This window comes from Staurois parvus, unplaced genomic scaffold, assembly GCF_062004578.1.
Source record: "Staurois parvus isolate SC_StPar_1 unplaced genomic scaffold, SC_StPar_1.0 ptg000175l, whole genome shotgun sequence".
Taxonomy (NCBI): Eukaryota; Metazoa; Chordata; class Amphibia; order Anura; family Ranidae; genus Staurois; species Staurois parvus.
The window spans coordinates 7615983-7642064 of NW_028317971.1; the positions used below are offsets into that span (position 1 = coordinate 7615983).

Genomic DNA, 26082 nt, shown 5'->3' on the forward strand with positions numbered 1-26082 from the left:
CTGAATCATACCAGGCCATATGTCCTCAACATGGGGGGTGCATTGGGGCAGGGGGGGCTCACCCCCATCCCAAATCACCCCCCATGTTGATGGGGACAAGGGCCTCTTCTCCACAACCCTGGCCGGTGGCTGTGGGAGTCTGTGGGCAGGGGGCTTATCGGAATCTGGAAGTCCCCTGTAAAAAGGGAGCCCCCAGATCCTGCCCCCCATGTGAATGTGGATGGGGTACATGGTCAGGTGGTTTGACAGTTCTTAAATAGGTAAGGTGCGTGGCCACCCGGGGACATCACCCAAGTGACCCGCCCCATGTGACATCATTGATGTCACATGGGGTGGGGTCACATACGTGATGTCCTCGGATGGCCCCACCCCTTTACATATTTTAAGAACTGTCAAACCACTGGAGCAGGCAGAGAGCTGGAAGCCATCGTCTCAAGCGGAGCTTTTTTTTTTTTTTTCTTTTCTTTTTTTTTTTTTGGGTCGGCTGCAGGGGACATTTTTTTACTTTTTTCTTTTAATAAAGGACTTGTCAAAGACCATGTCCTGTCTTTTTTTCACACGACACTTTTTGTTTTTTTGAGAATAAGTATCGGGACCATGTACCCCATACTCATTCACTTGGGGGGGGCCAGGATCTGGGGGCCCCCTTGTTAAAGGGGGCTTCCAGATTCCGATAAGCCCCCTGCCCACAGACCCCCACAACCACCGGCCAGGGTTGTGGGGAAAAGGGAGCCCCCCCTGCCCCAAAGCACCCCCATGTTGAGGGCATGTGGCCTGCTATGGTTCAGGGGGGAGGGCGCTCGCTCCTTCTCCCCCCCCCCCCTTTCCTGACCTGCTGGGCTGCATGCTGAGATAAGGGTCTGGTATGGATTTTGCGGGGGACCCCCACGCCATTTTTTTTTTTTTACATTTTGGCGTGGGAGTTGCCCTCAAAATCCATACCAGACCTGAAGGGTTTGGTATGGAGGGAGGGGGGGCCCCACGCTGTTTTTTTAAATTTATTTATTATGGTGCCCGTTTTTAAATGTAATTAGCACTTTTTTTTTCTTCATTATAGCTCAGAGATTCAGCTGTCACTTTCCCCCCAGCTAAAAGAGAAATAGTTTCTTTTTAGTTTATTTCCCCAAGTTAAAAGAAACAATGTTTCCTTTTAGTTTCTCAAAAGAAACAAAGCTTCCTTTAACTCCGGGGAAAGTGACAGCTCTGTGAGCTATAGTGAAGAAAAAAAAAAGGCGGCAATTGTATTTAAAAATCGGTACCGACATATACTTTGTATTGCGAAAAAAATCGTAAAAAATGCGTAAAGCAAGGCATTATTTTCAATAGATTTTCATTCGGGAACTGAAAATTACGTTAACCGAGGCGTTTGTAAACCGAGGTGTGTATATATATGTGTGTGTATATATATATATATATATATATATATATATATATATATATATATATATGTATGTGTGTGTGTGTATATACAGGTGAAACTCAAAAAATTAGAATATCGTGCAAAAGTTCATTTATTTCAGTAATTAAAAGGTGAAACTAATATATGAGATAGACTCATAACATGCAAAGCAAGATAGTTCAAGCCGTGATTTGTCATAATTGTGATGATTATGGCTTACAGCTCATAAGAACCCCAAATCCACAATCTCAGAAAATTAGAATATTGTGAAAAGGTGCAATATTCTAGGCTCAAAGTGTCCCACTCTAATCAGCTAATTAAGCCATAACACCTGCAAAGGGTTCCTGAAGCCTTTAAATGGTCTCTCAGTCTGGTTCAGTAGGAATCACAATCGTAGGAAAGACTGCTGACCTGACACTATATACAAAATTATATATATCTATAAATATATATATGTGCCGCGCTCCATAAATCTATGAAAACTCATATGCAGGTGATCATAAAATATAATTGTGTGAACAAAATTAATGTGCTTAAGAACAGTGCAACATATAGTGCAATTTGAAATAATATTAATCCATCATTTAAAACATTTCCTCAATAGTCCTCTTTGTGCTTGTATAATTATTCCAGTGACAAATAAGGTGTATAGTGCCACACTCCCCGTGCTCTATATATAGGTGTGCGCTCACCTCCTTAATTAGCCAAACAAAGTGGCTAAAAACACTTTTTGTCCTATAAGGACAGAGTAGAAATCTTCATATTGTGTGCATGTTTCCATCCATATTCTGCCACCAGAGGTCTCCCTCCTTCCTCACTTTAGCCTCAATGGGTGGTTTAGAGATGGTATTTCCTCCTCCCAGTACACCATGTAAGAAAGAGCCAAGAATAGTGCCTTATCCTTTGTGAGGCTTAGCCTTTTATTCAGGTAAAAAATCGCCACTCACATTTGATGTAGCAGAGCTGTATGCAGCGGGTATGTGCTCAGATCCTATGCTCCCCTAGGGGAGGGGCTCTGACGTCACTACGCCGTGGTGGACGAGCGGCACTTACGAGCACATTAATTTTGTTCACACAATTATATTTTATGATCACCTGCATATGAGTTTTCATAGATTTATGGAGCGCGGCACATATATATATTTATAGATATATATAATTTTGTATATAGCGTATGTTTTGCACAGATAATGAGCATTGTGTAAAGTGTTGATGCACCATAAGATTGATATTTAGTTCATTTAATATATTACACTAGGGGAGTATCACATTTTGGCTCACGAGTATTATTAATTGTTTTTGCTGACCTGACAGTTGTGCAGAAAACCATCATTGACACCCTCCATAAGGAGGGAAAGCCTCAAAAGGTAATTGCAAAAGAAGTTGGATGTTCCCAAAGTGCTGTATCAAAGCACATTAATAGAAAGTTATGGGGAAGGGAAAAGTGTGGAAGAAAAAGGTGCACAAGCAGCAGGGATGACCGCAGCCTGGAGAGGATTGTCAGGAAAAGGCCACAATTTTGCCCACACTGCCAAAAGCACCAAAACCTGGTTCAATGTCCGTGGGATTACTGTGCTTGATTGGCCAGCAAACTCGCCTGACCTGAGCCCCATAGAGAATCTATGGGGCATTGGCAAGAGAAAGATGAGAGACATGAGACCGAACAATGCAGAAGAGCTGAAGGCCGCTATTGAAGCATCCTGGTCTTCCATAACACCTCAGCAGTACCACAGGCTGATAGCTTTCATGCCACGCCGCATTGAGGCAGTAATTGCTGCAAAAGGGGCCCAAACCAAGTACTGAGTACATATGAATGCTTATACTTTTCAGAGGTCCGATATTGTTCTAGGTACAATCCTTGTTTTATTGATTGCATGTAATAATCTAATTTTCTGAGATTGTGGATTTGGGGTTTTCATGAGCTGTAAGCCATAATCATCACAATTATGACAAATCACGGCTTGAACTATCTTGCTTTGCATGTAATGAGTCTATATCATATATTAGTTTCACCTTTTAAGTTGCATTACTGAAATAAATGAACTTTTGCACGATATTCTAATTTTTTCGAGGTGTGTGTGTGTGTTTAAGAATTGAATTCGTTCTGCAGGACTTTTCTTATAGCGAAAAATTCTTAAACCGAAACACCATTTCCCATAGGAATGTATTGAAAACCAATTAATCTGTACCGGAGATCAGAAAAAAGTAAACACTAATAAATACCGCATGAGCTATTTTATCAAGTCATGCGGCATTTTAGTAGTGACAACCATGTGTTAATATTTCAGCTGTCAGCGGGGTTCCCCACTGACAGCTGACTGTAAAAGAATTGCCAGCAATTAAAAAAAATTATTTAAAAAACTGCGTGGGGTCCCCCTTTCCATCCATACCAAGCCCTTCGTGTCTGGTAAGGATTTTGAGGGGAACTCCCACGCCAAATTTTAAAACAAAATGGCGTGGGGGTCCTCCCCAAAATCATTATTTTCAGTGGATTTTCATTTGTAAACCGAAAATTACTTTAACCGAGGCGTTCTTAAACCGAGGTATTACTGTGTATATATACAGTGGGGATCGAAAGTTTGGGCATCCCAGCTAAAAATTTGTATTAATGTGCATAAGGAAGCCAAGGAAAGATGGAAAAATCTCCAAAAGGCATCAAATTACAGATTAGACATTCTTATAGTATGTCAACAAAAGTTAGATTTTATTTCCATCATTTACACTTTCAAAATAACAGAAAACAAAAAAATGGCATCTGCAAAAGTCTGGGCACCCTGCAGAGTTAATATCTTGTACTGCCCCCTTTGGCAAGTATCACAGCTTGTAAACGCTTTTTGTAGCCAGCCAAGAGTCTTTCAGTTCTTGTTTGAGGTATCTTTGCCCATTCTTCCTTACAAAAGTCTTCCAGTTCTTTGAGATTTCTGGGCTGTCTGTCACGCACTGCTCTTTTAAGGTCTATCCATAGATTTTCAATTATGTTGAGGTCAGAAGATTGTGAAGGCCATGGCAAAACCTTCAGTTTACGCCTCTTGATGTAACCCCCTGTGGATTTCGAGGTGTGTTTAGGATCATTATCCATTTGTAGAAGCCATCCTCTCTTTAACTTCAGCTTTTTCACAGATGGCATCAAGTTACTATCCAAAATTTATGAAATTTTATTGAATCCATTTTTCCTTCTACTCGTGAGATGTTCCCTGTGCCACTGGCTGCAATACAACCCCAAAGCATGATTGATCCAACCCCATGCTTAACAGTTGGACAGAGGTTCTGTTCATTAAATTCTGTGCCCCTTCTTCTCCAAACGTACCTTTGCTCATTCCGGCCAAAAAGTTCAATTTTAACCTCATCGGTCCACAGAACTTGTTTCCAAAATGCATCAGGCTTGTCTATATGTTCATTTGCAAAGTTCAAACGATGATTTTTGTGGTGAGGACATAGAAGAGGTTTTCTTCTGATGACTCTTCCATGAAGACCATATTTGTACAAGTATCTCTTTATAGTGGAATAGTGTACCACAACTCCAGTGTCTGCCAGATCTTTCTGGAGGGATCGTGCAGTCAAACGTGGGTTTTGAATTGTTTTTCTCACAATCCTGCGAGCTGTTCTGTCTGATATTTTTCTTGGTCTTCCAGATCTTGCTTTAACTTCCACTGTTCCTGATGACTGCCATTTCTTAATTACATTCCGAACAGAGGATATTGACATCTGAAAACGCTTTGCTATCTTCCTATAGCCTTCTCCAGCTTTGTGAGCGTCAACTATTTTCAGTTTCAGTTTTCTAGACAACTGCTTAGAAGAACCCATAGTGCTGATTGTTGGGGCAAGGTCAGATGAGTCTGGGCATTTAAAACCTTTGAGATTGACATCACCTGGTCTTCCCAGACGATGATTGAGAACAATACATGACACTGGCAGGTCTCAGCTTTGCAAAGGGGGCAGTGCATGCTATAAATTCTGCAGGGTGCCCAAACTTTTGCAGACGCCATTTTTTTGTTTTCTGTTATTTTGAAAGTGTAAATGATGGAAATAAAATCTAACTTTTGTTGACATATTATAAGAATGTCTAATCTGTAATTTGATGCCTTTTGGAGATTTTTCCATCTTTCCTTGGCTTCTTTATGCACATTAATACAAATTTTTAGCTGGGGTGCCCAAACTTTCGATCCCCACTGTATACACAACAAGCAGGGCCCTCTGATTCCTCCTGTATTAAATGGTATTGTAACTGTACGGTTTGCCCTCACATTGTAAAGCGCTATGTAAACTGTTGGCTCTATGTAAATCCTGTATAATAATAACATTTAACGCCAGAAAAGTGGCACAGCAGCTTTATTGAATCCCCCCTAATGTGTTCTGTGTTTTAAAACTTATGGCTCAGTCCTTCCTGAGCCCTGGCCTCTGGTAGGAGATGTGCTTGAGCCGTGTTTGCTAAGAGCTGACCATCCAATACTCTTAACTGTGATGCTTGTTCACACAGGAAACTCCTATTGTAGCAGGCACATGTGGGAGGGAGATCCTGGGTGGTCCAGTTTACTGACATTTCTCAGTGTTAGCAGTTTATATGGACCACTTTAATATGGTTGATCATTTATTGGATTTCTTGGTATAGGTCTGTTTTACATCTGCATTATAATATAACTTTTTTTTTTTTTTTTCCAGACTTTATTTTAGGAACAGTTCATAAAGCTAAAGGCATGGAATTTGACACGGTTGAAATTACTGATGACTTTGTGAAAGTGCCTCTACCTAGACATAATATCAGGAGACTAAACCTTCCCATAGGTGAGTAGAGAGGAGAGGAGTTTATGCTGAAACATTGAGGCTGCTTTAGTAAAGGATTTGAGATTGTTTAAACTGAATATTCACACAATTTATTATGTAAAGTGGTTGTAAAGCTAAAAGGTTTTTTTCACCTTAATGCATTCTATACACTAAGGTAAAAAACCTTGTGTGTTCTGCTCGCCTCAGCCCCCCTTTATATATACCTGAGCCCAATCTTGATCCAGCGTTCTGCCTGAGAGAAGCAGCTCTCTCCACTCTCTCTCCTCGTAGGCTCTGAAACAGCAGCAGGAGCCATTGGCTCCTGCTACTGTCAATCACAACCAGTGAGGAGAGAACAGTGGTTGGAGCCGAACCATGCCCTCTGTGTCAATGGACACACAGAAAGGGGGTCGGGAGCGAGCAAGCTCGAGTGCCCCCATAGCAAGCGGCTCAATATGGGGGCACTCAGTGGGGGGGACCAGAGAAGAGGAGGATCAGGACTGCTCTGTGCAAAACCATTGTGTGAACTTTCTTAAATCCCTTAGTAGATCAGCCTTATTGTGTCCTTGTATTGTATTGTGTCCATATAAGTGATTTCTTGAGCAAAAGTATTGCTCTCTGAAGTTGATTGAAAATATTGTTTGCATAATGCAGAGAAGGGGTTTTGAATAACTAGTCAAGTAAGATTAGGGAAGAGTTTCCTGGTTTTATATAGTGGAGCTAAATTAGACAGAATATATTTAACTTTGGTCATAGGTTTATCATTTCCTTTGCTCCACCATACTACCTTTTACTTATGCCATTCCTGCCATGAGAGGACGCTATTACCTCCTGAAAATGCAGCTGCTTTGCTGTGTCTAGTTTTAGCTCTTTAGATTCACTGACTGAGAACAAGCAAAAGTTGGGGAAAATCACTGTTTCCATTTACATGAAACTTGGGAGCCAATTTCTTGTGCTGATTTAAATGAAACGTCAAGACGTATTTGGTAGAAGACATTTAAGAGAGAATATTCAAGTTGTACCCAACTCCGTGTCTCCAGTGATCCAACCCATTAAAGCTTCTTAAATATTAATGCAATTTTCTCATTCTGTACGGAAAAAAGTATCTGAAGAGTTCCCTGTTCTAGTAATGGGGAGATGTTCCTAAAACTTCTATTCAAAGGATGGAATGGCAGCACATCCCACCTAAGGGTAGACTCTTCTACCTGCAAAGTGGCAGGAACTGGAAGATTGTAAATTGTCCACCCCATGCTTATACAGTCTCAACAGAGAGCCCAGCACATGTGCCCGGTAGAGACAAAACCTGCGTAGAGTATAATAGCAATCTTCTAGTGCATGTATTGTCGAGGAATTTTTATCCAATCGGACAGACCCTTACATACACAGTTGTTGGTGGATCTAAAGGAGACTGTACAGTCATATAGTATAGTATATGTTCAGCTTTATACTCTATGGCAAGTCTCATCTTTAAACTGTGCATGCATTGAACACATTTCTTCAAGTCCTTAAACAAACCTTTACCTACATTTTGTGGATGTTATGCACTGATCATAATGGGAATGCTGACTGACACTTTTGGCACACTGTCCTTTCAAAGATTGTGCCCCCATTCCTGACCTAAAGTAACCCCCCAGTATAGTTACCTGAATTGGGTGACCAAAAATTTATAGCACCTCTTGAAATCTTCATTCCTCTGGCTTCCCCTGAGCAGTAGAAACCCATAGGCTTCTTAATACAGGAGATGTATCCATGGAAGTCTTTTGAGTCCTTCTATGCAGGCGTGGCTAGAGAAAAGTGGGCTGTGGCAAGTGGAGATGAAGATCCTTGCAGATCGTGGTTATCTGAAAAGGGGATTAGTTTAGGTCAGCGGTGGGGCAAAACAATAACTGTACTTTATATGAAAGACATCTTTTAAGCTGGCAGTGATTTTCAGGTGCTTCAGGGGTTAATGTGAGCAGCTGTGACTTGCACTTGCTAAGTGCTGACTATACCTGGCCTTTACATTCCTGTGCTTCAGTCATAGAAGCTGCGCTATCACTTCCACAATGAAAAGCACTGAAAACTAAATTACTTGGCTGTTGCCATTCATGGTCTTCCCCGTGGTCTCCACAACAGCCCCAACAGGTGGGCAATTTTCACTTTTTTCCTTTTTAGGCCCCTTGTACACAGGACACTTCTGAATGATGGAAACTGCTGTAAAACATAGGTTAAAACACATCTGTTTAGTAGCGTTTGCATACCGCGTTTATGTGCGTTTATGAGCATTTGCATTTAGAAGCGTTTTTTAAAGATAACCTCAGGAGACCTTCCAAAACGCTCAGAATGCACTGAAAAACAGTAAAAAATTAACTATTTCAGAAAATATGAGATAAATAGAGAGAGCAGAAGCAGAGAGAGCAGTATTTGTTGAGATTAGCTGTCTTTTTTTTTTTGTGGTGTTTGGATGTGTTCCAGCTCATTTCTGTGCAGAAATTATCGCAGCAGTGTCTAACGTATTTTCTTTCATGAAAAACATCAAAGTATGGTGTGCTACGTCCATCTGAGTACTGGGAAAACGCTTTGCATGCATTTTTCATGATGAAAAAAGGCTCTGGACAGCATCTGGAAATGGAAGCGTTAAAAAACATTTTCAAATGCTGATAAAAGCAGTTAGCCGCGTTACAAGTGTTTACAAGTGTTTGGCATTTGAAACGCTGATAAAATCTACTGCTGAGCACAAGTTTTCTGCGTTCAAAAAAACGACTGTAAACTCAACTGCCTATAAATGACATAGTGTACATGGACACAGGAAAATGTGAGTTTATCAGCTGCAGTGTACATGAGCCCTTAGTCTCTTCCCACCTAGTTGGGTCTAATTTAATCGAGCGCTGTCAGATTACATGGAAAATCAAAGTCTAGTAGTGGTAGTTTTAGTTTTGGAGCAAGGGGTAACAACAGAAATATAGGAATAAGTTATGTTTCCAAACATTATCCATCCGAGATCTCATCCAAAATATAAAAGCACTACAAGTAATGTCATCATTGCCTACCAAATACAACACATTTATGTGACCTACACAAGACACTCTGGCCCCGTTCACATCTGCTGCTTTGGGATCCCAGGAAGAATCGCTGCGATCCTGCCTGCAATTTCAAAATACACTGCAATAGTGGCAAAACACACCACACGTGTTTAGGTGTCATTCATTTTCAATAGTACGTAAACGCAATCTGCTTTTGTCATGGAGTAAATCGTGTTGTAATCTCGGCAAACCACATAGGGCGAAGCTTGACCTTCAAAAGAAGCTCCTTCTCCTGTTTGGGTGACAGGCTTCACGTAATGTGGTTTGCCTTAGGCCCTGTTATCTTGTGTTTTGGTCAGAATTGCTGCGATCTCAGATCGCTCTGCAATAGTGACAAAACACACCACGCATGTTCAGTGCCATTCATTTTCAATTGCACCTAAATGCGTTGCTGCAGTCAAGACAAATTGCATTGTGTAAACCTTATTGCCCAAAAAGGAGTAGGAGCTTCTTTCAGGTGACAAGCTTTGCATGGTGCGGTTTGCTGCAATTGCAGCGAGATTTATTGCACGCCAAACGCGCCCGAACCGCACCGTATTTATATGTCATTAAAAATGAATGGAGCCTGAACATGTGCGTTTTCCCACTATTGTAGTGCCATTTGAGATCACAGGCAGAATCGCAGTGATTCTGCCTGAGATCCCAAAATGCCAGATGTGAACAGAGCCCAAGTGACACAGAGATTATTCAGAAATCCTGTATCTTCTACAGCATCAAAGTTTGCTTTTTTTGTTCTAGATTTGTCCATAGAAGATGAATGGAATTTGCTGTATGTGGCTGCAACTCGGGCAAAGAAACGTCTCATCATAACTAAATCAATAGAAAATATTTTAACTTTGGCTGGGGTAAGTTTTAGTATTTCTCTTTTAGTATAGTAAGCAGCAGTGTGTGCTTATACATTCCTCTTCTTTTGGTCATGTTATAATGTAGCTTGTGGCTACTTTGTGAGCACACTTCTTTTTTTATTCAATCTATTTGTATTGAAATTTCAATAAAGAGTAGAATACAGAAAGGAAAAAGGGGATAAGAGGGTAGGACAGCTACACAAATCTGTTTGCACACTGCAAATCAAATGTTGATTGCTCTATATAACTCAAGAAGAATACATTGACATCAAATGTGCAAAAACCACCTGAATCCTAATTTATCACCAGTAGGTATAGATTTTAACAAAATTCAGGTGTCTCATCCAGTTTTGTGAAAAAAGTGGAGGCTGCCTTATGTAATGCTTACAGTAGAGATCCAAGATCTCAGTTCAGAATATTAAGAGCCCCAAGTACTCCAGAGTGACAAATGTATCCATGTCAGCATGGGTTAGCAGTGTAACAACTCAGATAGAAGACACCAAGCACAGTTAGATAGGGATCTTAATATGTTTGGGTTTCTTTTTTTTTTACATCAAGTCGTGATTTTAGGTAGGAATGATGAAGGGAATCTGCCTGGAGAGGTGTCATAATCCTAAGCTTTAACTGAGTGGATTTTTGGCAGTTCCCAATGAACCAAGTGAAATTCACTTCATGGGCGGCTCTGTCAGCATACTGCCACCTGGCATCCTTCAATTGAAAACTCAAGGGAGTTGGGTAGAAAATTGTTGGTTGAAGAATTAATGCATCCAAGCAGGTGCAGCTGCTGTTTGGGTATTCTGATAGCCGCACTGGCTGTCAGAATACAATAGCTGCAGTGGGAGGCTCGTCTGTTGGTGCTGCGCAGACTGAAGCAGAAAAAATCTTTGTACTGTATGGCAAGTCTTGGTGCTATACTTTGTTGCGTCTATTCATACTACACACTACATTACATTTTAGATTCCTTGTATCATCCACAACCTTGGCCATTCTAGAACAGACAAATTTTTCTAGTATAAAGAATATTGGGGGCGGGGGGGGGGGGGCATGATCTATATAGTTTTACTAGCATCTACATGTGTATATGTTTAGCTGTCCGACTGACCTGGTAATTTACTGTCCATTTCCAGGAGTACTCACTAAAAGCAGAGCTGACCAGTGAGGTGCTGAAGGAGGGCCCTGTACTGTGTGCTCTAGGGCACTGCAGAAATCCCATCTCTGAAAACTCAGTGCTGACCATGAGAAGACTGCCAATCACCTATGTAAGAACACTTTACACCACTTCAGTCATTATTAAGTAATTCCTTTATACTGGAAAGATAAAATCAGTGATTCTAAAGGCATAATTTTTTCCTTTTTTTTTTTAAACAAACATGCCTATACTTACCTGCTGTGTGCAGTGGTTTTGCACAGAGCAGCCTGGATCATCCTCTTTTCAGGTCCCCCACAGGCTCTCTTGGCTCATCCCTCCTGTCGGGTGCCCCACAGAAAGCAGCTTGCTATGGCTATGGGGCACCCGCTGCTCCGTCTGTCCATTCACACACGGAGCTGTAGCTTGGCCCCGCCCTCTCTCTCTCTTCTCATTGGCTCAATTGCGGTGATTGACAGCAGCAGGAGCCACTGGCTGCACCTGCTGTCTTAGCCAATGAGAAGAGGGAGTCCCCGGATAGCTTGGACTCCAGTGCACATCGCAGGATCAAGAAGGGGCTTAGGTGAGTATTAGGGGGGGCTGTGGGGGATGCTGCACAGAAAAGGTTTTTCGAATAAAATGCATGAAGGAAAAAACCTTTAGCCTTTACAACCACTTTAATTTGCACTTAACACACAAATTCCTGCTGGCATGGCAGTCTGCTTCCTTTCCTTTCCTTGATCACAGTGCAATGTGTGGTGCTGGCTACCATCAACAGAAGTTCGGAGTAAAAACTGTCTTTTAGGTTACCCCGTTCCGGTCATGAGTGAGTGATGATGCAGCTATACTCCACACTGGATTCCACATAAATGCCTTTTGTGATTGAGAAACTGTATGCTGCAAGGAAATGTAATCCCATTAGTGACTTAGACCTCAAAGCAGAATTAAACAAAAAAAAACCAAAATGTAATATATTATAGTTTACAATTTCTTAGATGTGGTGACTGCATTAGTTTTTGTTTTTTATTTTTTTTTGTTTTTTCACCTCCAGCCAATAAGTCTGTTAATTTTAGTTTCCATTAAGAGAACAGGCTGTCCAGCAAAATAGCAGAGTGTTAAGGCAAGCCATTTATTGCTATCAGGGGTACTTACAATAGTCCGCTGTTGTTAACCACTTAAGCTCCGGAAGATTTTACCTCCTTCATGACCAGGCTATTTTTTTGCTGTTCGGCACTGCGCCACTCTAACTGGTAATAGCATGGTCATGCAATGCTGTACACAAACAAAATTTATATGCTTTTTTTTTTTACACAAATAGAGCTATCTTTTGGTTGTATTTGATCACCACTGGGTTTTTTAATTTTTTCATTATAAACAAAATAAGACCCAAAATTTTGAGTATTTTTTGCTATAAAACATATCCAATAAAAAAATTTTAAAAATCTAATTTCTTCATAAATTTTGGCCAAAATGTATTCTGCTACATCTTTGGTAAAAACAAAAGTGTATATTGATTGGTTTGTGTGAAAGTTATAGCATCTACAAACTATGGTATAGATACTGGAATTTGAATTATTTAATGTTTAAAAAAGGGGTTAGCTAGAGTATGGCCTTAATTTGTTGGTCAAGTCAATCTAAATTATGTTTTGCTTTGTGTCCATTGATGCTAGGTAAAGCTGCTTGAATTAAATGTATACTTACTGGTCATTTTTAAAGGGGAACAGAATTTAATAAATAAAAAACTGCGATTATGCCAATATTTATTGTAAAAGGGGCATGCATGTCTCTTCTGCAATAAAAAGACTTACCTGCCTGCTTACAATCTACTGTTGGATGTACACTGCGTTGCGCATGCATAGCTCAGCATGCATTCTTGGCACACTCCATGCATATGCACAGGATGACCTCATTTTGCCACCAGTCAATCAGGCCAAAAACTCGGCACCTGGAAGTGCAAATTGGCAAGGGATTTAGCAACAGCATTGCAGGAATGAGGAGGTGAGTATGGCCCCTTTCACACAAGCAGACCGATCGGGTCTACCTGTCCTTTTTTCAGTCGGACCCGATCGGACACTCTTTTGCTCTGTTTGGAGCCACAGACATGTCTGTGTTTAGTGGACATGATCGGATCAGATGGTGTAAACAGACGGATGGGAATCTGTTCCTCATCCATCTGGCAGATCAGATGACAGTCAAATTGAAACTGACAGGTAGTCGGTTTCCAACTGACAGCCCATACAGGACAGCGGGCTGTGTCCATGCCTGCTCTGCATAACCGGAGCAGGCACAGATCTGTCATCCACTTGCTCAGTGGGGATCGTTGGGCAGATCCTTCGCTGTGCAAGCAGATCCACTGACAGATCTGCCCCGCTTAAAAGGGGCCTATTTGTTTCCGTTTTGTTCTGCTTTAACCCCTTGGCGCCAGCGCCTCCCAGCCCTTTAAGGGTTTCAGGAGGCGGGGTTTAGGGTCACATGATCAGGAAAGATCCTGATCAAAAGAGGAGATCGGGACCTTTCCGTGAGTACCGGACATGTGTGCTGGGAGTGCACAGGTCACTTGCTCTCTCAGCACATATGTTTTTTTTTAATAGAACACAAATGTGCGGCCGCTCGGCGTCTAGACCCAGACTCCGGGAGGCCGCACATTTGCGTTCGGCCAGACCCAAGAGGTTAAAGCAGTAGTAAACTCTTCCTAGAAAATAAATACCAGGCCCCTCTACAAGTTAATACCATAATGTGCTAGTATGCACCTCACACTATGGCAATCGTACCTTTTTAAATGAAACCCTCCAGTGCCACGTGGTCACTGCTGCCAGAGCTTCTATCTTCACCTGGTCTTCCTTCCAGGTACGCACATTTCGGCTGCTTGCATGGCTGGGCTGCAATGACGTCACTCCTGCATATGTGCTCGGGAATCACAAACGTGGCACATCGCTCTGAATTGACAGCACACGCGGTGTGCCCTCAGCTCAGAGTACAATGCACATGCGCCAGTGATGTCATCGGCTGCTGAGATAGGAAATATCTCCTAAACAGCAACATTTTTTTAATTACATGCCCATTTATTTCATGTTTAGTTGAAATAATATAATTGTATTTACACTTTGATCTTTTTTTTTTTTCTTCACAGAGTGACAAAAGTGAAGATAAAGGGGGCTTTTTCTGCCATGCATGTGTGCAGCAGCGAGTTGGAAATATGACACAACTAATGCTATCGCCAGATATTTTGGAAACCATAGAGAGTAAACTTGAAAACATAGTTATGAACAGACATCTTGAATTTCTCTTGCAAGTTATTTAGGAATAAATGTTTTAGTTATCTCCTGTTGGGTGCCCCCAAAGTGTGAGGTTTTGGATGTCACAGAATGTCATGTGCAGTTTTTTGCACAAGTATTCTCATGTGTTTTTATTTTTAATAAAACCTGTCAAACATCTGGTGTACCCAAACCGATCTTATGATGAAATATTGGGCTTACTCTTAAATGAAAAATGCATATCAAAGCAGTCGGCAGTTTCAGATGTATAGGTGGTAGAATTTTTTTCAAATCTTTTTTTCTTTCTGTAAGATGTGAGCTTGGCAGCACCCACATCTGCCTCCTGCTTCTCTGTTAATGTGATACTTGGCCTCGCTAACCAGTAGGAAAATACAGGATGTATGGGGGACAGGGTTTTGTTCGACAGAAAATTTGAATACTTGCATATAACTTCATACTCCACTTAGATCTGATCATTTTGACGTGATTTTAGTGTGGGCTTCGTGTGCGTATTTTTTTTATGGTAATATTCATGATCCATTTCATCATTTGCGTGCCATTATTTGTGCAAGGAATATGTTTTATTCCTTGTTGGATAGTACTGTCTGAATATATCATGTACCATCTAAATCATAATCTATCAAGTTTGCAGTCAGATGAAAATGTTTATTTAAGTATATATATTTTTATATCATGAGAAATGTACAAAGAAAGAAACATTAAATACAGTTGTAGAAAGTGTTTAAATTGTAAAATCACATAATTGGTCTAAGCGTATTTTTTGTTTGCTTTTTATTATTATTTTTGCTTGATGATTGTACATTATTTTGATTTCAATATTGTATACAATTTTGGAGAAAACAAATATTCATATTCCGTACTTATTTTTTTTTTTTCCTGACTGAGGTTTACAAAAACTTTAATACTTATGTTTTTCTTTTTTTTTTTTCATACATGAAATATGAACAAAGCATGTCCCTCTATAGTGTGTACTTGTCTCAATCCAGAGCTAAGTGTCATTTCGGTCTGCTGCCTCATTCCTCTGCTATCAGCATTCGTTACTTCTGGCAAGTTTTCCTGACACCAATAGAAAAATGGTGACAGGGAGGGAGCTCTGGCTGATTGACAGCCACGTATGTGTGTCCCTTCCCTCCAATCAGCTCTCAGAGCTCTCCTCACTGATGAAACTTAAACTCTCGGTCCCCTGCTTTTTAGAGCTGAGAGATCCTGTGTAAATTATGCACTTTAAATGGATGTAAGGGAAACATGGCTGTAGAAAGAGGAGGTACAACTTATATAGGATGATTTGCTTCATCTCTGGGTAGCACCTGAAGCCAGTTACTTCAATGGCTATATATATTTAAATCTTGACCAAATAAATTAATACATGTTCATAATCACTATATATACAGTATTACTTTTAAAAAAGCCATGAAACCTGGCAAGAATTATCTGGTGTATTTCTAAAAAAAGCTACTTATCTTGATGTGTCTGGTACCTGTTTTTTTATATTTATATAATATAATATTATATTTATATAGAAATATTTATTGGATTTTGACAAAATTGTACAGAGATCACTTGCACGGTAAAATGATCAGCTATGCAGAGAATAGTATTACAGCTAACAGAAACCAAATGAGAAAAGAAAAGAAAATTAGCATGATGATGACACTGAACAAGTGATACCAGTTGGTTGTACTTTGACTATGGATAAGTTGTCTAATTTAGACATAGAATGAGGTAAGGTAGCCGTATCATGGAGTGCTGTAAGGTCTCTATAGGAGGTGCCTGGTATGCAAAAAGATTGTGAATGCTATTTATGCATATCCAAATATTGTAACGTACAAAATGTAGAGTAACAAGAATATAAGGGTCAATCGGAAAAAAAAAAATAAGAAAAAAAAAGATGAGAGAAAAGGATTGAGAAAGGGTTGGTGGGGAGGAAAGGAGGTCAAGAGGAAGAAATAGAAAGGAAGGTAGGGGGATGGTGAGTAACCCTCAGTGTAGCCCATATTCCCCTCACTGGCGCAAGGCTGTGTAGGAAGGTGGGCTGATATGCTCAAGCCCACTTATGTATGTTATATGGGGGAGAGGGAAGGGAAAAATAAGAAAAGAAATCTGAGTTCTGCATTCTGAATTCCTAGGCCTCTAAAAGTACCGGTAAAGGACATACTATTTCCGGAGTTTCATGCACAAACGTTGGACAATCAGGTAGTTAAGCATGCAATTGAATAACAACCAAATAAAAACATACCAACTGAGCAGAGGGAGACAATAAGCAAGATAAATACAGACACAAAAATATAAAGTATAAATATACCTGTTAAGAGATCACTTTGTTCTGACAAAGAGAATGATCTGGAAATATATAGTTGCCATTTGCGAGCAAAGGGCTCAGATCTATAAGGACAGGATGTGAGTAAGTCAAGCTTATCCTTGTGAAAAAAACGAATAATATCTTGTTTAATATCTGATATAGTTGGAGGTGCGGCCTCTACCCATTTTTTAAGAATAGCTCTTCTTGCCAGGCAGGTTGTCAGCCAAGGTTTATTCCTTCAGAGAGTTTGAAGAGAGTATAAAAGTTTAGGGAAGCTAGCCACTTTAAAAAGGTGCGACCTCCCAAGGAGCGAGGGCGGCAGACTTGCCCACATCTCCAATTCTACCAAAAGTTTGTCTATTGGTGAAAAATTTAGCAAATATAAGGAAGAAGGGGTTTTTCCTATCCTGATACCCAAATAGGTAATATGGTGTGCGGCTAAGGTGAGTACAGTGGATAGCGACTGGGGGGGGGGGGGGAATCTAGTGTGGTAGAGTGGAAGTACTTTGCTTTTGGAAAAATGTATATGAAGGCCAGAGCATTGTCTGAAGTCAGAGAAAACATCACAGGTGTGATGCATGTCTAAGCTCTGGTTAGAGGTGAATATCAAGATATCGTCTGCGAACAGGGCGCTGCGGAGATCTTGGTGTCCTAATTGAATGCCATGGAGCTGAGAATTGAAGAGTAGATAACGGGCCAATGGTTCCAGGGCTAGGTTAAAGAGGAGGGGAGAGAGCGGGCATCCCTGTCTGGTACCCTTGTGTAAGAGAATAGAATTGGACATAAGTCCTGCAGCTATGACTTGTGGGCTAGAGTACATGGAACGGATCAGGTGTACGAAGGGACCTGAAAAGCTGAACTTCTGAATAACCATTTGCAGCCAGGTACAATTTACGTTGTCGATTGTCTTTTCGGCATCAAGTGATATTATTGCTAAGTCTTGAAGTGGATTACGTTGGGTGTGGTTTAGGACTGCAAGCACTTGACGAATATTGGATGCCGCTTATCTACCCTGTATAAAACCAGCCTGGGATGGATGAATAAGTGAAGGTAGTATAGAAGCTAACCTGTTGGCAACTATTGTGGATAAGATTTTTGCGTCTAGATTTAGTAATGAAATCAGGCGATAAGAACCTGGTTCTGTGGGATCTTTACCTTTTTTTGCTATTAATTTGATGTGTGCTTGATCGCCCGAAGGGATATAGCTACCTCCTTTCTGAATGGTTTGGAATACTGACAGTAAGGTTGGGGTGAGAGTTTATAGAATTCGGCGGTGCAGCCATCAGAACCTGGGGCTTTGCCATTGGCTAACGACTGTATCGCCGAGGTGATGTCTGACATGGAGATTGGAGCGTTGAGATTCGTTAGCGAGGCGGGGTCAACTTGTGGAAGAATAATTTGTTCTAAGAATGCGTTAGCACGTGTGATGTCTGTTGGATCTGAGCCATATAGATGTGCATAATATCGTTCTAAAATTGATATAATTTCGGTTGGCGTGGACTTCAAGGGTCCCTGGGAGTCTTTCAAGGCTGCGAAGTGGGTTGGAACAAAAGGTTTTCTACATAATCGGGCTAGAAGTTTTCCGGGTTTATTGCCAAATTTGTGATATTGCAGGTCGAGATATGATTGGTCTATATTAGGTGAGCACAGAACAACACACATGTGAAGGAATCAAGGGCAGCATGGAGATCGCCAATCGCGTCAGGGCGTCACTGGTTCCATACCTCTGATGATGTGCGTGGGCACGTAACGCGTAAGGAGGAGCCTGGACGTCGAGATGCTACGCCGCCGGAGCCACGTTGAGGCTCGGCGGCTTCATTTTATCTTCTAGGGTTAGTTTAACCTTTACACCTGGATGATACATGTCTTTCAAAGTTGATATTATTGTCCTTAATAAAGCAATTGATTCTATGAATACTACACTATGGGCATCCTTCCCTGACTCCCTGAGAGGAGTACCTTTTTGCAGAGTCCTTTACTAAGAATTCAGGCATTTACCAAGAGGAGGAAGACCCCCCTGTAAGCAGGTGACCCCTTCCGTCCATCCAGCTGTAGGAGACCTCTGGCTACCTGGATCTGTTTTGGATAAGCTCTGCATCCTTGAGGGAAGATCAACCCATTTTGACCAGACCAGTTTTCTCCTTGATTGAGGATCCATGGGCTTTGATGAATATTGTTTACTTATATCTATCTTCTGGTGAGTGCGCATTTCTGCTTTTCTTCACGGATCACCACCATTGATTTCTACTTGTCATCTGGCACGTTTTTATGAATTAGACTTATAGTGGACATTTTTCAAACTTTTTTTTTTTTTGCGCTGCATTTTTGTTGATATATTTTCCTGTGCTTTAGCCCACATATCAAATTTGTTTTTGGCCTCAATCAAAGTTTTTTCTATTGTCAAAAGAATTTGAATCTGATAGCATTTTATTTGGCGTGTCTTAAGCGGTCACTGGGGGCTGAGAATTTTAAGCAAGAGTTTTTTTATATGCCGATGCGAAAGCTATTATTTTACCCCTTAACACAGCCTTGCCCGTCTCCTAGAACAGGTTTGGTGTGTTGAGATGAGCCTCATTGGTTGCCATGAATTCTGCCCAAGTTGTAGAAATTACACGGAGGAGATCCTTATTATTAGCCAGATATGAGGGGATGCGCCAGATTCAGGGGGAGGTGCCTGTGTCCAGGTATTCTATGGTCACCGAAATTGGTGCGTGATCGGAGATAGCTATATCATGAATAGTGGAGCTAGTAATATTTTGTAACAAGAGGGGGTTACAGAAAAGGTAATCGATTCTAGAAAGAGTGAGGTGAGCATGTGAATAGAATGTATAGTCCTTACCGTCTGAGTGGGATAGACGCCAAGGGGTTTATTTACTAAAGCTGGAGAGTGCAAAATCAGACTCACTTCTGCATAGAAACCAATCAGCTTCCAGGTTTCATTGCCAAAGCTTCATTGAACAAGCTGAGGTTAGAAGCTGATTGGTTTCTATGGAGAAGGGAGTCTGATTTTGGACTCTCCAGCTTTAGTAAATAAACCCCCAAATGTCCATTAGTTGTAGCGCTTCAGTAAAATCAACCAATACCGAGCAAGCAGGGGGTCAGCATGATAGGCCACTTGTTGGGTGGTCAGTGCTTTTTGATCTGTCCTCCCTCCAGTCCATACAGGTGTTGAAGTCACCCCCCATCAAGAGAGGCAGGTGAGCAAACTTCATCATCTGTGAGGAGATTGAAAACATTTCCTAGTTGGCGAGTTGGGAGCTTATATATTAGTGAGGATTAGATCCCTAGAGCCTAGTTTAACGCGGATGGTGACGAGGTGACCCTCGTCATCGGTTTCAGTGGATATGATTGTAGCAGATAGCTGCTTGTGAATTAGTATGACTACACCTGCTTTGCCTTTTAAAGGAGTGGGAGCCTGAAATTTGTCCTACCCATAGTTTTTTCATGCGTGGAAAATCTGCTCAAGTTATGTGGGTTTCCTGAAGTAGTGCAATATCTGTTTTTAGTCGCCTTAAGTGACGTAATACCGCCATGCGCTTGTGTGGGGATCGTAAGCCTTTGACATTCCATAATATAATGGAGATCATTTTAGGAGTGTAGGAATGGTGTTCCGAGGAGTGCAACTAGTGTGATCTAGAGATAGTTTCTCAACTGTCCAGTGCCAATATGACAATATTACTCGGATCTGCTGCTGGTGGAGTGAGGACCTAGGTACTTCAGAGAAGAGAGGGAAAAGCAGAGTAAAAGGAGGAAGTGGGGGGGTATGAGTGTAGCCCAACAGGGGCTCAGTAACCAACAAATGTGTATACAAAACCACCAAGGTAGCCTGGACTTTACCTTATTCTGCATAGTTCTCCTTACTACGATCCCTGTAACCGGAAAATTACATGGTATAGAACCCGCTCTGGGTATAACTGATTTCTGATTTCAAAAATTGCTGGTAAGATGTGTTGAGGGAATGGAGGACCATATGGAATGCGACAAGGCAAGTAACAGTAACAGAATAAAACAAAATTTGTTAATGAAAAGAGTATCACATAAGAATACATTGTTTATGTACTGTATATGCATAATAAGGATACGATATCTGAGATTCACGGAGTTGAATGATTGAGCAGGCAAAGGCAGAGGGAAGTCTTGAGTGTGGAGACTTGGAGTGTCCCGATTATTGATAGGCAGAAGTAAGGTCATGGAGGTCGAAGTTTGCCAGCAAGGTGATTCACTCTGTCTTTTCAGAGGATCTTTACGAGGGCTGCGTTGGTCTCTGGGACCTTTGTCGTGGATAGGATGTTGAGGGTTTGGTATATCGGTTATGTCATCCAGATAGGTGTGTATAAAATGAAGTGCTTCCTCCGGTTGGGTGAAGGTCTTGGCCTCTCCTTTAGATGTGGTGAGCCATAAAGTGGCTGGATAGGTGAGGGTGAATTTAATACCTCTTTGATGCAAGGAAGCGCAGATGGGTTGAAAGGCTTTTCTTTTGCATGATACTTCTTGTGAATAGTCCGCAAAAATCAATTATTTATGGCCTTCAATTTGTAGTGAATGAGAATTGCGGAAGGAATTTAATATAGCTACTCTGTCAGCGTAGTTGAAGTACTTAGCTATTATTGGCCGAGGTGTGCGCATGTCGTTTGAGAGTGAGCCTAGGCCAGGGGCGGACTGACCATTTGGAAACTCGGTCACTGCCCGAGGGCCTGGGATCAGTAGGGGGCCCAATGAGATGCCCCTGGTACCTTTTTCATAGGCTTTTTTGAGTTTGGGCAAGAACACAGGGGCTCCATAATCCCCTATTGCCGGGGGCCCCATGAGTTGTCAGTCCGCCCCTGGCCTAGGCGGTTCGCTCTTTCCACTATGCAAGGCAAGGCTAGGTCCAGGGCCGCTGGAATGCGTGTGGAGCAAAGATCCAGGCGGCTGCCTGCATTGAATGACTCAGGGAGGCCAATAATACGTAGGTTACTCCTGCGTGAGCGATTTTCCAAGTCATCCAATTTATCCAAGATAGATTGCTGTGTACATGTGTACATGGTGTGCTGTAATAGAATGAACATCATCCTCTAAGTCAGATAGCCGTTGTTCTGTTTCAGAAAAGCGGTTTGCCTGGTCATTCAATTCTTTTTTGATTTGATCTATGCCTAGCTAAACTGCGTGGTCCACTGCTAGTGTTATAGTAGATGAAAGAAGTGCAGCTACAGCCTGAGCTATTTTATCATATTGATCTGCTGGAACTTGTAGTTCCTGAGGAGCTGTGGCTGTGTGGTGCTGTGCTCCTGCTATGCCTGTCTCCATTCCGTCGGTCATCTTGGCTGCAGAGGAGGGAGAGCTGCACATGTCGGGCTGTGGAGCGGATACAGAGCCGGGAGGAGCTGACAGAAGGTACCGCTCCATGCAGGGGGGCTCCGAGGTGCAGGGGCTATGTGTGGGGGGGGGGGCTCGTGATGCGAGTTCCAGGAGCGGGGAGCCGGTGTTGTATGCCGGAGGGCCCGGAGCTGCAAGGCCCGTGTCCCTCACATGCGGCGCCGGAACCAGAAGTGGTACCTGGTTTTGACAGCTACCCACTCCCATCTCCAGTCGGATTACTGCGGTGAAGGTTTCCCTCCAACAGGTTTGGACTTGTCACAGGTCCCAGAAGACTGAGGGACCATTCACAAGGCTCAGCATGGTTCGGGCACTTGTAGTGGGCGGCCAGCTGTGAAGCTGCAAGGAATCACAAATGGCTTCCCACACTAAACATGCCAGCACAGGGGGACCAAAGACTGGCGAAGAAGCAGTTTGGGTGAGCACGGCACTGGACCCCTGGACAGGTTTTTTTGGGCAAAAAAAAGGGGTGAAGAAGCTCTTAAGTTAGTTATACGTAGCTCAATTTGAACAAGAGAAAAACAATGGATTCCCCCTTTCGATGCTAAGCAATGTAGAAGGAGGAATCTCCACTGCCAGCTACAATATTCAATACCCATGACACCTATTGCTGCCTGAATACAGGGAAGCTGCTGAACTGTGACTGCATCTGATAGGATCAACTATACTCTTCTAACTTCCTCTGGATCAACTGTGGGTATAGGATTATAACTTTTGTTTTTTTTATGATTGAACAAGATGGTCTTTTGTCTTTTTTTTTCAGCCAGACTAACTACAGTCATGCCCATAAATATTGGGACATCAACACAATTCTAACATTTTTCTATACATCACCACAATAGATTTGAAATGAAACGAACAAGATGTGCTTTAACTGCAGACTGTCAGCTTTAATTTGAGGGTATTTACAGCCAAATCAGGTGAACGGTGTAGGACTTGCAACACTTTCCATATGTGCCTCCCACTTGTTAAGGGACCAAAAGTAATGGGACAGAATAATAATCATAAATCAAACTTTCACTTTTTAATACTTGGTTGCAAATCCTTTGCAGTCAATTACAGCCTGAAGTCTGGAACGCATAGACATCACCAGACGCTGGGTTTCATCCCTGGTGATGCTCTGCCAGGCCTCTACTGCAACTGTCTTCAGTTCCTGCTTGTTCTTGTGGCATTTTCCCTTCAGTTTTGTCTTTACAAAGTGAAATGCATGCTCAATTGGATTCAGGTCAGGTGATTGACTTGGCCATTGCATAACATTCCACTTCTTTCCCTTAAAAAACTCTTTGGTTGCTTTTGCAGTATGCTTTGGGGCATTGTCCATCTGCACTGTGAAGCGGCTTCCAATGAGTTTTGAAGCATTTGGCTGAATATGAGCAGATAATATTGCCTGAAACACTTCAGAATTCATCCTGCTGCTTTTGTCAGCAGTCACATCGTCAATAAATACAAGAGAACCAGTTCCATTGGCAGCCATACATGCACACGCCATGACACTACCACCACCATGCTTCACTGATGAGGTGGTATGCTTAGGATCATGAGCAGTTCCTTTCCTTCTCCATACTCTTCTCTTCCCATCACTCTCGTACAAGTTGATCTTGGTCTCATCTGTCCATAGGATATTGTTCCAGAACTGTGAAGGCTTTTTTAGATGTCGTTTGGCAAACTCTAATCTGGCCTTCCTGTTTTTGAGGCTCACCAATGGTTTACATCTTGTGGTGAACCCTCTGTATTCACTCTGGTGAAGTCTTCTCTTGATTGTTGACTTTGACACACATACACCTACCTCCTGGAGAGTGTTCTTGATCTGGCCAACTGTTGTGTAGGGTGTTTTCTTCACCAGGGAAAGAATTCTTTGGTCATCCACCACAATTGTTTTCCGTGCTCTTCCGGGTCTTTTGGTGTTGCTGAGCTCACCGGTGCGTTCCTTCTTTTTAAGAATGTTCCAAACAGTTGTTTTGGCCACGCCTAATGTTTTTGCTATCTCTCTGATGGGTTTGTTTTGTTTTTTCAGTCTAATGATGGCTTGCTTCACTGATAGTGACAGCTCTTTGGATCTCGTCTTGAGAGTTGACAGCAACAGATTCCAAATGCAAATAGCACACTTGAAATGAACTCTGGACCTTTTATCTGCTCATTGTAATTGGGATAATGAGGGAATAACACACACCTGGCCATGGAACAGCTGAGAAGCCAATTGTCCCATTACTTTTGGTCCCTTAACAAGCGGGAGGCACATATGCAAACTGTTGTAATTCCTACACCGTTCACCTGATTTGGATGTAAATACCCTCAAATTAAAGCTGACAGTCTGCAGTTAAAGCACATCTTGTTCGTTTCATTTCAAATCCATTGTGGTGGTGTATAGAGCCAAAAATGTTAGAATTGTGTCGATGTCCCAATATATATGGACCTGACTGTATTTTACTGCTTTTCTTGTTATCAGTAATACATTCCAAACAAATAACTTGGTATCACAAAAAAGGGTGAGGGAAGTACCTGCACCTGTCATGTACTTGATAGAAGTCTGAATTCCAGTCACAAACAGAGGAGATGGTGGAGCGGCCAGCTGTGGTTAATGAGGCACTCAACTGGAACTGCATTATCTGGGTGCGTGACTTGCCAGAACTTCTGATAAGCGTGAGGCCGGAACACAACCTAACAACCGAAGCTGATATAACGGATAGCCAGGACAAGCACTCGGTAGGACTGTAGAGCCAAAAACTTGAGCCAGAAGAGTAGTCAGAGTAATAGCCAGGGTCAGAAACGAGCAGACGATGAGGTACCAGAACATCAGACAGGGACAAGGTCAAGAGGAAGCTCAGAAACCGATGAGCCGAAGCATAAACGGAATCCAAGAGCAGGTCAATGGCAAGCTGGGTCAGTAACAGCTAACACATAGGCTAAAGCAGGACACAAGGAATTAGTTGAAGACTAGACAGCACTGACAGAGAGTAAGAGCCTCCTTTAAATAGTCCGTCTGGCGTCAGAAACTGTGGGCGTGTTCCCGTGTGCTTGGATTCTTGCGTGTATGCGCAAGCCTATGCTCTTTTCTGTTAGCATTGCACCCGTGCTCATTTCTATGCACGATATTGCGAGCATGCGCATCTCTATGTGCCATTCGCCGTATAGGAATTCCCTTACAGCACCTATTCAATTAATTGGATAATTAACTACTGGCCAACCGCAGATAGCCAAACGACGGCTACACTGCGGCCGGCCAGTTCTGGGAGGGCGTCATATGACCGGAACGCGCTCTCCCCGGCGATCTCAGTGATCGTTGTGTCCTACGGACACAGTTGATCACGTGATGTGGTAAAAGGCCAATCACAGCGGCCTTTTACCACGTGATCAGCGGTGTCCAATGACACGCTGATCAACGGTAAATGCAATTGCCGGTTCTCGGCTGCACTTTTCTCACGCTGTCAGAGCGCGATGAAAGTACGGCCGAGAACTGGCAGCTGTCAGAGCAGGGATCGGCACCGATCATCAGGGCACTGATGATCAGTGCCCTGATCATCGGTGCCCAGCAGTGCCACCCACCAGTTCCACCCACCTGTGCCCAGCAGTTCCCACCAGTGCCACCCACTAGTGCCACCCTCCAGTGCCCATCAGTGCTGCCAGTCAGTGCCCAGCAGTTGCGCCAGTCAATGCCTAGCAGTGCCGCCAGTCAGTGCCACCTATCAGTGTTGTCTATCAGTACCCATCATCAGTGCCACCTATCAGTGCCACCTATCCATGACACCTCATTACTGCTGCCTATCAGTGCTGCCTGTCAGTGCCACGCCACCTATCAGTGCCCATCTGTGCTGCTTCATCAACGCACATCAGTGAAGGAGTAAAATTACCTGTTTGAAAAATTTTATAATAGAAACAAAGAAACTTTTTTTGTTTTCAAATTTTTTGCACTTTTTTTGTTTATAGCACAAAAAGTAAAGCACCCAGCAGTGATTAAATACC

At 42.2% G+C, this 26082-nt stretch overlaps 1 protein-coding gene across 2 annotated transcripts in view; it reads left to right on the top strand.

Moving 5' to 3' along the window:
• The window catches only part of FBH1 (F-box DNA helicase 1), an 87509-nt gene extending 72299 nt beyond the window's left edge, over positions 1-15210 (top strand). For both annotated transcript variants that reach the window (XM_089676896.1, XM_089676897.1), the window contains exons 18-21: positions 6059-6181; positions 9961-10067; positions 11195-11326; positions 14324-15210. In XM_089676896.1, the coding sequence (XP_089533022.1) occupies positions 6059-6181; positions 9961-10067; positions 11195-11326; positions 14324-14494 (533 nt within the window). In that variant the 3' untranslated portion in view covers positions 14495-15210. The remainder of the gene's footprint in view (positions 1-6058; positions 6182-9960; positions 10068-11194; positions 11327-14323) is intronic.
• The last annotated feature ends 10872 nt before the right edge of the window (positions 15211-26082 follow it).